At 44.8% G+C, this 13,554-nt stretch overlaps 1 protein-coding gene across 2 annotated transcripts in view; it reads right to left on the bottom strand.

Annotated features, from left to right (window-relative positions):
- Positions 1–13,554, bottom strand: part of LOC147624299 (putative pectin methylesterase CGR3) — a 47,790-nt gene that overhangs the window by 20,701 nt on the left and 13,535 nt on the right. For both annotated transcript variants that reach the window (XM_086819268.1, XM_086819267.1), the window contains exon 7: positions 3,262–3,419. In XM_086819268.1, the coding sequence (XP_086675394.1) occupies positions 3,262–3,419 (158 nt within the window). The remainder of the gene's footprint in view (positions 1–3,261; positions 3,420–13,554) is intronic.

Genomic DNA, 13,554 nt, shown 5'->3' with positions numbered 1-13,554 from the left:
CTATCGCATCTTGAGCCATGAGGTCAGATTCCACACTTAAATACCTGCAGGCAAATCAAAAAGCACGTACGTGCACTGCTAGGCAACCCAATGTTCCTGTGCAAACTTTATGCCTACAAAAATGCCAACCTCAAGCAAGATTATTCTTGTTGTTGATTCTGTGTGGTGTCAAAAACACTCAAAGTGTGTACATGTGTTTCAAATCTCTGCCTTGTAAACCTGACACATCCTCCAAACAAAAAAGCCCCAAATTTTGCATACAATTTTGGCTTCGATTTGTGCTTAGTTAAATGAATTTCAGAAAAGCCCCAAAAGTTGTACACAATGTTGGCCTCAATTTGTACTGAATTGCATGGATTTGAGAAAAGCCCAAAAAGTTGTCACTCTGTACTGTTGCACCTGCAAGCTTAAAGCATCATGAAATGACTAGATTCAAAGTGTAGACCTGTACGCAGCGACGATCAAGTCGGGCAGGCACAGCAGTAGGTGGGGTAGGCACAGTGACTGCAGAACAACAAGTGACAGCGAACAGAGACAGCAGCTCAGCTGTGATGGCAGCGGAAAGGCACAACAGAGGCAACAACAGGGACCTACTGCAGGCTGGTCGCAGACGGAGATGGGACAACGGCCGTTGATAATGCAACGGCGAGGGCACGGAACAGCCACAGCGACGGAACGAAAGTGAAGGAGCCGACGATGAGGCATGGCATTGCAACTTGAGATGGATGGACGGCGACAGCAAGTTGAACGGAACGAAGGCTGGAATGGCAGCGGCGACGGAGATAAGGCCCCCCAAAAACAAGGAAACAAGCACCCCGCCATGTAAAGTGAGCCGCTTGCTAGGTGGCGGTGGACCTCCTCGCACCAGAGCTGCCGGTCAGCTGGCGGAAGTGGGCAGCGGCAGTTCAGTGCACACTATCGCTGCCTGCGGGGGCTGAGCAAAGGGGCGGCAGGCAAACAGAGGGTCGGCCACTGCAGCAGTCGCAGGTGAACACAGTTCCGTCCAAGCAGAGTTTCATGTGCAGGTCCAGACAGTCCTGCGGGCAGCTCCCTCCAGGAGAAACCAGCTCTGATACCAAATATTGGGACACCCACAGCCACAGCAAGAGAGAGAGAGTGTGTAAGGGTTTCAGCTCACAACCAAAATAGAGATGGAGATAGAGTACACAAAAGGTGAGAGTGAGAAGCAGTGGAGGTGATGGAGTCAACCATCCACATATATCCATCCATCATAATAATATGAAAGGACAAAGCAATAGATAGTCCTTTCACACTGGATATCCAAGGGGAAAAACCACATGGGAAAAAGTCCCCCATTCACACGTAGCACTACCATTAGTGTGCATTTTCCTTCTTTCACTAAGTATTGGGACCAGGCTGGTAGAAATGTTGCAGCCAGATTCAAGCCCAAGCCAGATGTTTGGCAAATGCAAATAGTTGACAAAGACGTGAACTGGTAGGATAGAGTTTTAGCATAAAAGGAAAGCTTCCAAGACATGGAGCCATTTCAAAAAAATCTCGATGCGAGAAACAAAAGTCAGCCAAGTGGTTCTGATATCTGATTTTGCAGTGTCAATGCAAGTTAAAGAACCATTTTTCATTGTCCAATAGAACTCAGAGTTGGTGGCAACACTGATAGTCCAGATTTGCCTGAGGTGAGTCTAGAAGTGTTTTTCATGTCAGCAATTCCAATGGAGGTAGTAGAGCACGATTGCAGTTGAAAGCAGAGCTTGAAGATAGGGTGCACAGCCTAGGGTTTTGACCTCAGGGAGAGATGTTTTTCTCATTTTTTTCATTTTGGGCAGTCAAATTTCTAGAAGCTGGAGCCACATGTTCTCGTGATCAAATCTCAGCAAACTTTGTGATGAATGGAATGTTGTGTCCTTTGCAATCATGCAGAGTCGCTCCAGTGAACATAAGGTCAAAAGGACCAAGCGGAGAGTGGATGATCCAAATGGAGGTGGAGCAAAGGTGAATTATGTTCCTCACTGCTCCAATTTCAGCAGCGGAAGGGGATGCCACATGTTTGGCCAATTATGAACGCGTTAAGTGACTTTTACAACATTCTTTTTCAGTGTTCAAAAGACTAGCCTATTGGAGTTATATGCTCAAGGGATTTGCCTATAGATAGAACCCCTCACTTCCCATTCAAAACATCTTCCACAAGACTTTCTGAAGCACCCAAGAGAGAAAGAAGATCAAGTCAAGAAAGTCACAAATTCAACTCCAAGACAGTCAATTGCAGCATTGAAACAGCAAGTACTACAATCAGTCATCTACATCAATAGCTTAATTCAAATCAGACATACGAACCATCTTTCCAAACATGCATGATTAGTCATGCAGTTAAATATTCAATTAATTGGGTAAATTTTCTCTTCTTCTCCGTGTTAGCATGTACTTGTTCCTGAGCTGGTTACTAACCTCTATATTGAATTGTGAGCACAAACCTCAAAATACAAAGATTTTTCCACAACTATGATTGTAAACCTAACCAAAAGATGACCAATATAAATAACACCCAACTTCCCAAGTTGATGAAAATGCTGATGTTTTCCAACACGCTGGCTTAATCTGCTGCTTCTTGCCTTCAAACGTATGTATAAGAGCTCTTGAGGGCCACTTGACTGCTGACGAAGAAGGCAAGATGATTGATGATGAAAAGTGTGTTTGTGCACATGTGTGTGTTGTGTGTTTTGGGGGGGGGGGGTGCTATTTATAGGTCCAGCTGCCTTTCCTCATAGCTGGTTGGCCTGCTGGCCAACCTGTCCAGACTTGTCCAGCGCACAAATCTAGCTGTGCAGCAGCCCAGATCCAGTCCTGCCTTGCCCAGCCTCTTCTTGAAGTCTCGTGGGCAGCCTGTTCATGCCAGAGTCTGCCTAAACGCAGCTTGGGTTTTGCTTATCCAGATTGTACTGTGCATGTGTGTCACAATTTTGGGCTCATCGGCCATTTTCAGGGCACTTTAAGAAACACCTCTTTCCTCACAAACACTAACGGGCGTACCATATGTTGAACCATGCAGTTAAAAGACTATAAAAATCATTGAATCTATACACAACCCAGTCAATTATATAGGAGAAAGCAACCCAAAATATGTATATACAGTGATACACACATGCATAAAATCATACACACAACGCAGTCAATTATAGGACAAAGCAACCCAAATATGCATATACACACATGCACAAAATCATACACAGAATATCAGTCACAACAAGCACTTTCTTTGCTTAATCATGTGTGTGCGTGCCGTACCTTATAACTTCTGAGGATATAAGATGAAAGACATAATAACTTGACTTGAAAGATTTTTCTGCCAGAAGAGACTCAAATCGCTTGGTAGCTTCTTCGCTTTCCTGCAGCCCCAACATCTGGAAGCGATGTTGCCACCAAAGCCTACTTCGTGGTTTCAGCTGCACAGATTGTAAAGAAGTTACTTTGTCCCCAAGACTTTAATTCTTCTACTGGAATCACCCACAGAGAAGTGCATGCAAAAAACTGGCTAAGCACAAATCAACATCTTGCATGCTTAACCATTTGCACTGGATGTCAACCTATGCATGTAAAACAAACATTATTTTGATTGACATGAAGCCAGACTACCCTCTTTTCAACATCAATGAGCCCCACCCCCTTCCTACTAAAAAACGTGAAGTTGGTGGGTCAGCAGATGGCACATGCAAAATATGTATATGTATGCCTGTGTGTGCGCGCATGTGCATGTATGTATGAATGTACACGTGCACACACACACACACACACACGATCATGCCAACATTTTCCTTGAAAATTACTCATAATTTCTCTACACAAATGGGGGGAAGAGAGAGAGAGAGCGAGTGAGGGCCACGGTGTGCCACCGTCATGCAATCTGGGCAACTAATATGCAGAAAGAGGAGGGGAGTGGAAGTCGTGTGAGGAGAAGGTGGATGGGCCTTAGGGTGATGAGAGGGGGAGAGAGAGAAGAAATGGATGCTCTGTCTATGAAGCTGTTACGACATGAAAAGGCCAGACTACACTCTTTTCAACATTAATGAGCCCCACCCCCTTCCTACTAAAAAACCTGAAATTGGTGGGTCAGCAGATGGCACATGCGACTTTGGAGAAGTTAGAGCTGTAGTTTTATTGGCCCAGAATGAGGCGAGCGTGTTCACTCATGTGCAGCACTGTTTGCTTTGTCAAAAAGTGAAAGCTCCTCGTGGGGGAAGAAGACAGGGTTGTTACAACCATTACCTATTCCCGAAGGACCTTTTCGAGATATCTCGACGGATTTTGTAACGAACCTGCCTCCCAGTCCGGGTAACGTAATGCGCAATGTTTAACGATTGTTGAAAAGTGTTGCTAGGCTGTTTATCAGGCATTGGGAACCCCGTAGGTATCATACCAAGGACCATTGTGTCAGATCGAGATGCCAAGTTTACCAGTCATATCTGGAGGGCATTATTTGATAACTTTGGAACTAAGCTGAATTTTTCCAATGCATTCTACCCACAGATGGACGGCCAGACGGAGATTAACAATCTATTTGGCATTCGACGTGCTGAAGTGTTATGATCACGACCAACAAGGTACGTGGTAATAGTTTTTGTCTTTAGTTCAAGATGTGTTGAATGACTCTCTTTCTTCAGCTATTGGCAAGACTTCGTATGAGGTAGTATTTGGAAGATCGTAGCTAGTAGCATGACATCATAGAAAGAGGGATAAGTGTCATAGTATCTCCTTACTCTCCAATGCTTAGCTTTTTTTAAGCATTTTGGGTGGCATGTGTTATCCATATGAGCTCTTTGAGGGCCCTAGGGACATGCCCTTAGATGGTTTTTTTAGCTTTTCATGTGTCTGTTGTGTGTGTCTTTGTTTGTTTTGCACGAGTGCATGCGTGTAAGAGAGAGACTCTGTAACTATTTGGTTCTCCAAGCTCTTTTCACATGATGGAACTCATGCCCGAACACTTGGACATGTTGATGGACACATGGGAACACGAATCCCTAGGTTGACACAAGAAAAAGCACCAGATTTGGTCAAAAGGTAGCAAAAAGTAAAAAGTCAAACTATGTTGACCAAAAGCTGAGGACACCATTGGAAAGAGGACATCGAACTGGATCAAAGCTAAAAGCCACTTTTTCAAAAAGCAACTCCAAGGCCAAAAAGCAAGGCCCTGAAATCGAAAAAGCACAAATCAAGAACTCTGGCTATTATTAATATTTAGTAAAGCCACTTTTTCAAAAAGCAACTCCAAGGCCAAAAAGCAAGGCCCTGAAGTCGAAAAAGCACAAATCAAGAACTCTGGCTATTATTAATATTTAGTAAAACAAAAGTAAAGAGACAAAGCAAAAGCAAGAAAATAAAACAAAAGCAAAGAGGCAAAGCAAGAAACAAGGAAAGGCAAAAGCATGGACCCCCCCCCCATCAAGTATATAAGAAGCTTGTGCCCTCATGGTGGTGCATAGAAACTTTTGGAGCTTAACTTCGTGGAGAGTAAGAGTAGCCTTGAGCAACGTCATCATCCTCCCTCTCTACCTCTTAAGTGCCACCCAGATCCCCCATCTCCGCCCCCGCCACTGTTGCAGAGCCACCGCCGCCGGCGTCGCCGCTACTTCCACCGATGCTCCACCGCCTAGAGCCAGATTTCGCCGGTGTTGCTGCCGACCCAGAGCCAGATTCTGCGTTTGCACCGCCCAGTGACTAGCACCACTTGTGCCTCCATCTACTGCTCTATGCATCCTCACGAACTTGGCTACGTCGCCACTATGTCTCTTACAACCGCCTTTGCTACTGCCTCCAGTGGCCACCAGAACCAACAACGCTAGCAAAGCCAACAGCGCTAGTACAAGTGCCGCTTGCCACCCCTGTGCAGAACCTCTAGCGCCACCTACGCTAGAAGCCGCCGCCGCCTGCGCTGCCACGAAGAGAAGCTGCCACTTGCACCTCCAGCACCGCCGACTATCCCACCTCAGAGCGCCGCTACCCTAAAAGCTCCGTTGTCGTTCCGCTAGCTCCTTGGTGTGAGCCTCCCGGGATTACCTTTGTCCGAATTGAATGTAGAGAACCTTATGGATATTTGGGAGCATCAGTTTGATTCAGACATTGGATTTTGGCACTAGCCCAGTGTAAGACTCTTGTGGGTCATCCTCGTGGTGAGCCGGGCATCAAATATCTTGTGCCTCGACATCGACTTCAGCCCGACCTTGACATCGGCACTTTGTTTGATATTGTATTCATTTGTTGTATGTATTGGTCCTAGCTTGGAAAAGCCCGTGGATTGTTCCTGAAATAAATTCCTAAAGAGGAGGCGGGGCTTGTTCCCAGCTCAGCGTGGTGTACTGTGTGAAACCCCTATACCCATCTCTCTCTCTCTATCTATCTATATCTCTTGTACATGAGGTTGACTCTGCCACTGCACGCCTCGTTGGGCTTCAGACTCTCTTGGGGTGTGTAGAGAGAGAGGGAGGGAGGAAGAGAGAGACTGTTCGGGCGTGTAGAGAGAGAGAGAAAGAGGGAGAGAGACTCGTACGATGCTAAGTCTTCTAGGGTCTTACCTCAAGGAAGTAGATAAGTCTTCTTGGTGTGAGTAGAGGGAGAGAGACTCGTACGATGCTAGATTTTCTAGGATCTTACCTCCACGAAGTAGCTACGTCTCCCTGATGTGAGTAGAGGAATGAAACTAGTGACAAAAGTGTTCTCCTTACGAGTTTATGGGACACGTTTTGTGCCATGTAACTCGTAAACAAAACAAAAACTCTTAAGAGGAGTAATGAACTCTTTTGGGATATATGTGAGAGAGAGAATCTTAAGAGGAGTAAATTTGGTAAAGGCAAGCATCTCAGGAGATATCCCCACTCTCCCGAGAGGAGCCATTAAAGGTCCTTGCGGAACTAGAGGTGTCAATACTACCGAAGGTATGAATGGCATACCAAGTAGTGGTCTTGGTTGAGGCATGACAACCATCCTTGGTGAAGGGACGGCCATGCTACTTCTTGGCATAAATGGCGGTATTGCAAGTCTCTCTTGAGTCCAACATGAAGGTGCCCCGCAATACTCTCAAAGGTTTGGTCCTTACGAATGGGATCTTGACCTGAGAGCCTTAGCTAGGTTTCTCAAGAAGTCCAAAGGCTCGTTATTCAATTGAGACATATGAGGCAGTCCCAAACTAGATGCAATATTCGTATGCTGTGGTAATGTGGTGTGAATACTGACCAGGCCGTCGTCCTTAGTGCCTGAAGCTACCAGGCTGACAGAGTCTTCCTAGGAGATTTTGGAGTCTATGAAAGACAGGTTGGCTAAAGTGCAAGAGGTCTACACTCAACAAGCCAACAAGGACAGAAGAGCTGTGAGATCATGAAGCAAAGGTTAAAATAGGTGGGCAAGAGACACCCAAAGTTATCGTTTCGGAGCTTCGACCCTTTCCCATTCTAAAGAAGATCAATGAAGTTTCAATGAAGCTAAAGCTACCTCCCAGTTGGACCATGTATGATGTGTTCCATGTCAATTGGCTGAAGCCTTATATTGGACCTCCTCTCTTTGATGTCCACGATGAACTGACCATAGCTGAAGTTATGGTTCCAAAACAGATTCTCTTCCATGGTTTCAAGAACGGCTCTAGTTGAAAAGAAAGACAGTTCCTCACAAAGTTTCAAGACCGAGGGACACATGAAGCGGTGTGGCTTGACAATTTCTTTGAAGATTATCCGGCATTATTGATGGACTATTTGGAGGCTTTGCAGCTCCCGTCAAGTTAAGCAAAAGGGGATGTCACCTGCATCCTGCACTTGGATGCCATGTGGACTTATTTGTCTAGCAAGTGTAGGACCTAGAGTGGTAGTTGGTCCCTTGTGAGCCCCAGTCCGGGACGAGTCAACCAGGGTTCCACACTAAGCGTCCAGGGTCAGGTGTACAAGTCCTGTACATGGTACTGGTCAGGTGTGCAAGTCCCGCACATGAAGCAGTGCCAGTCCATACTATGAGCCACCCTCTGGAATGATGACAGGTGTTCTAGACATTGATAGGCTTGTAGCTAGATGCAAGGGCACCTAGTGAGCATATAGCTGCATTTAGAACTCCATAAAGTGCACGACCATGGGTTTACCCATACTGCCCTACACTTGGGCCATCGGAGGCAGCCCACAGACCATAGCATTGGCCCACAAGAGCCCCAAAACTTTATTGGCCAGCCCTTATAGGGCATAGGTCTAGTCGGCCAGCCTCTAGGAGGCATGGATAGGTTGTCGGCTAGGCATGGGCAGGCTATCGGCCAGGAGGCCTTAAAGGCCTAGGCAGCTAGTCGGCCAGCCCATGAAGGGCCTGCACAACAACAGGCTGACAACCTCTTGCAGCCCACCGACCAGCATAAATAGGAACTATATAAGCATGGGCCAGCCAAGGGTTTTTATCATCTGCTGATGGTTACCAAGGGCCAGGACAGCCACAGGAGAACTCAAGCAAGGTGAACTTGAAGGTCAAGAGTTAGGACACTACAGGTTGCAAATTTACACCCAAGCTGGACCTACAGAAAATCAGTCTTTTTCTATCGTTCAATAAAGCAAATACACCAATCTTTGGTGGAGGCCCTTTAGAGGGTATTTGGGACCCAATCGGGTGTACTTTGTCTTTGTTCTTCTTCTTCTTCTTCTCTTTCTCTCTATAAGCCCAACGGGGCATGCAGTGACAAAGTCAACCACGTGTCCAAGAGTTATAGAGATAGAGAGAGAAAGGGGAGAGAAAGAAGGATAAAAGGGATCTTTGCAAAGAACACCACACGGAGCGGGGAACAGACCCGGCCCCTTTCAGAAATTTATTCATGAACAATCCAGGGGTTTTTCCAAGCCAAGACCAATACAACAAATGAATACAATGTCAAACAAATATGTCGATGAAGAAGCCTGGGTTGAAGTCGGTGTCGAGGCACAAGATCTCTGATGCCGAGCACACCACAAGGATGACCCACATAGTACCAAATCCAAGTACAGATCCAAGTGCAAATCCTAGATCCAAATCCAAAGATCTCCAAGCTCACACAGTGGATGTGAATGAAGTAATCGTTGTTTTCAGAAATTGACCAGCACACGGGTGTTGGCGGCGGTGCTAACCCCATGCTCAATATCCTTGATGGCCCCCTCCCCCTACCGGAGGGTTAGCTCTATAGGTTGTATGATGATAATGGTCCCACTTTGTATCATGGCTCGGATTTGACATTCCCAGCTCATAGCTCTAGGTTTTGTTTGCTTTTGTACCATGATGAGATTAGATGGACACTATTGTATCATTTTTGGTCTCATAGACCCACTCGGTCTTTTGAAGACGCTTAATATAACTTTCATTCCTTCTTTCTCTCTCTATTCTCTCTCTATGCTAATGTTTCTTACATCAAGAGTTCCTATGTAGTACTTCGCTAAAATAAGACTACCCACAGCTTCCGCATGTCACAGTGGTATCAAAGCATCAGGCTCAGCTACACTAAGTGCTGTTGGTGTCCCAGAAGAAGTGCATAGGTCCAAGGAGAGAAAACGTAGCATGTGTCAAGACCCCCAGAAGCTGGTTGGTGTCAGGAAAAACCCAAAGGGAGGGTTTCATGAGAGTTGGTAGCTAGTTGGGTTTGCCCCGAAGCTTTTATGGAGAACTCCAAGGGATGAAGTTCATCGAAGGGGTTGAGCCAACGGTGCCAAGATCAGTTTTCAAGAAGAAGGATTCATGCTAGCTTCTTGGGCACGCTTTGGGCCTAGCAATGATTCATTCTTGATATCTCACTCCCCTATGGAGTAGGTCATAGGTTAGGCTTTTGTTACCCTTTTTGGGAAGGCCAAAGGTCAGAGATATTGTACCCTTTTTGTATTCTATGAATATACTGAAAATACAATCATCTCTCTCTAGGCATTTGTATATGGATAATCCGGCATCTCCCGTGGGGAGAGTAAGGCTTTCAAAGCTTATACATGATATTATTCTCCTTGGGTAATAAAATACTCCAAGGGGGGGGGGGGGTCGGTCCATTCCGGCCTCTATGCGGTGTCACACGTGCAAGCTCCATTTTCAAAATTTGTGGATGTTTTGTCCAGCTTTTATGTTTTATGCAAAAAATGATGGATATGTGTTAAGGCTGTGGCCATGTTTAAAGTTTTAATATGCATTGATGGTATCAACAAGTGTGTCAAAGGCCCTAGTCCCCCGGGAACCCAGCGCGAGTTTCATTGGTATCAGAATAGGCTTTCTTGGAAGCGGAGGCTTCCTTCTATCAGTAAGGAAGAGAAAAGATCTCAAGTGGGAACCACACTTACCATCATTGCTGTTAAGCATGGCCAGCCACTTCATAGCTTATGAAGCAAGAGCATGAGCAATAGACAGCTTGTTGATCTAAGGATTTATGAATTCACAAAATTTATCTTGGAAGTATGGAGTTGGCTTTATGTGCACACGTTTAGCAATGTTTCCATATGGATATTGTGGATTATATTATCAAGCTTACAAGCAAGCTATATGAAGATATAGTGTTGTTTGCCTTGAGATGGTTTCACGAAAACATTGTTTATGGCTCGCTTTATTGGGATGGATTATATCTATGGAGATTTCTTTCTTGGACGAGTTTTATATAGATATTAGGCTTCACAAGCAATTTCTATGGACGAATCTGTCTGAGTTTATAGAGAAGAAATCTTTGGATATCTCATGGATATGATGCTTTTATGGATAAAGTCCACCTCTACTCCAAGGTTTATGGATTATTCTTTTTGGCTCCCTTTATTTGGAATGCATTGGACTTATGAAACTCATTGTTCACATACCTTGTGTAGTGTTCTCTTGTCCTACGTGCTCTCTTGAAGATTGTTTCTGTGGGTGGAACAATAGAGAGCAGATGGAAGGGAACATGGGCACTTCAAAGGGTAGTGACAAGCACAACATACCCTGTGTAGTGTTCTCTTGTCCTACGTGCTCTCTTGAAGATTGTTTCTACCATGTGTGGGTGGAACAATAGAGAGCAGATGGAAGGGAACATGGGCACTTGAGAGGGTAGTGTGAGTTGGTGACCGAAATGCCTATAAACTATGTGTGTAACAGAAATGCTTATGGAACACCAGGTTATCTATGCCTGCGAGTGATTGTTTTGTCTTGTTACTTGAGCCCACCTCTCATCCAAGGTGTGTGGTCAGAGTACCAACACGAAGTGCAAGTGGACATGATGCCTGGTTGGCACGGGACTTATGTCTATGCCAAGGGTCATGTGGACCGATGCCTTGTTGGCGGGAGACTTATTTTCTCTCGCCCATTTACTTGGGACATGGATTATGATATCTGGACTTATGAGACTGATTTGTCTCGCCCATTTACTTGGGACATGGATTATGATATCTGGACTTATGGCACTGATTTGTCTCGCCCATTTACTTGGGACATGATTATGATATCTGGACTTATGGGGTTGTTTTGTCTCGTCCATTTATTTGGGACATGGATTTATTTATCTTTATGCCATATTAGAATCACTATCTCCCCATACAGAGGCCAAGAGATTCATTGTTTATCTCACCATGCATGTGGATTCATGTTGGGATTGTGAGAGGGCAATTCAATGAACACTCCACCATACACGTGGATTCGTGTTGCGATTGTGGAGTGAGTGTTTCATTGTTTCCACACCATGCTTGTTGATCAGAGTTGGGATTGTATGGGAGAACATGGGAACTATAGGGATTGGGAGGAAGGATTGCAAGAAATATGGAGAACCAACTTTTCTATCACCATGGTTTGTGCTCTTGAATGGCACCAGTTTGTGTGCATAGCACATGTTTCTGTGCGAGGCACTAGTTTCTTGTGCATGACACTTATTTAAGTGTCTTAGCGCTTGGTTCATGATTTTCATTGGCATATGATTATCTCATTGATATTGGTGATTGAGACACAATTGGCTCTTGTGCATGTGTCTAGTATATCTTCCATGGAATTCTCGCCCATTTATTTTTTGGGACATGATTTTGATATTGGTATTATGGAGACTTATTTAGTCTCATCCATTTCTTTGGGACATGGATTCTTCAGTTATATTGGATTTTTGAGACTGTCTCGTCTCGCCCACTTGATGGGACATGATTATATCTTGAATATATGGCTTGAAGCTTAAAGTTACGGACAACTTTAAAGAAGTTGAGGAGGATGTCACTCGCCTGGACATTTCCCAGTATGAAAGGGGTCTGGTGGACTCCAGGATGTCTAAATATTTGGAAAGTACAAGCTTTGGGAATGGGGGATTATCCTAGAATACAAAGGACCACACTCCTAAAATTTAGGAGAGTTGCTATTTTTGGCCCGACTCCGATGGAAATTCTATTCACGTCATTACATTTGGAATTGAGCAGATACCAAAAGTTGGCAAAGTGCCTATGACAGAATGTCTACTAGTTGGGATATTTTTAGAGATAAAGTTTATGGAAGGACCCATCTCTTAGATTAAGACATGTGGGAAGAAAGTGGACCAAAGTGAGTGAAATTGACAAATATAGAATCAAGATTCATAAGAAGCAAGAATCGATACTTCCAATTGGCCTTGCCATATACTCACTGATATCAATAAACCATAAATTAGATACAGGCACAAGAGCCAACCATATCGTCAAAGAGAATATACCAAATACGGGCATAAGAGCCAACCGTAAACTACAAAGCTTCATCATAAGCTTATCTCAGATAGCAATGAGAAAAACACAGATCAAGATGCAAATGTGTCTCCAATATATGAAATATTCCACCTCAGTACACCATGTGTACGTGGCCGGTATCAATACCAGGAGTTGACTCAATAGATCAACCTAAGTTGTCGTCCTAAGAAAACACAAGCCTTTGCCTTGTGTCTTGTGCTATTGCAGCAAGACAGATCACACCATTGGCCTTTCTGTTGTGTGCTATGCCATTGTAGCAAGAAAGATGACACCATGGGCCTTTGCCTTGTGTCTTGTGCCGTTGCACTAAGAAAGATGACACCATGTGACATGTGGAAGCTTTGGGTAGTCTTCTTTCAGCCCTACGTACTGCATAGGAACTCTTGATGCAAGAACCATCAGCATAGACAGAGAAATAACACAGCCCAACACGAGGCTACCAAGCCGGAACATAGGCTGTAGAAATGTCGAGCCAACAACATAATCCATATACCTCCGTGTGGGTACTGATTCTTCCCCAAAAACCACAGATCTTCATGCAATAGAGCTGGTACAGCAAGTACAACTCTCCATTCAGCCGGTACAATAGGTATAGTGGCTAGTACAGCCGGTACAGTGGTTGGTACAACAAGTACGGTGGCTGGTACAACAAGTACAGTGGTTGGTACAATCGGTACGATAGTTAGTACAGCCAGTACGGTGGCTGGTACAATAAGTACAGCAAGTATAAATGCTGGTACAACATGTACAATGACTAGTACAACAGGTACAGTGGCTGGTACAACAAGTATAGAAGCTTCAGTATTTCTTCGCGATGGAAACCTCTAAAACAGTCCCCAACAGCCGGTATTCTTCATGGGCAGCCTTCAAGAGAGAGAGAGAAAGAGAGTAGCCATCATTAGGGCAG

The sequence above is a fragment of the Cibotium barometz genome, chromosome 25 (assembly GCF_041138505.1).
Source record: "Cibotium barometz isolate CiBa-2024 chromosome 25, ASM4113850v1, whole genome shotgun sequence".
In the NCBI taxonomy this organism is placed as follows: Eukaryota; Viridiplantae; Streptophyta; class Polypodiopsida; order Cyatheales; family Cibotiaceae; genus Cibotium; species Cibotium barometz.
This window is presented reverse-complemented; position numbering and strand designations above follow the sequence as displayed.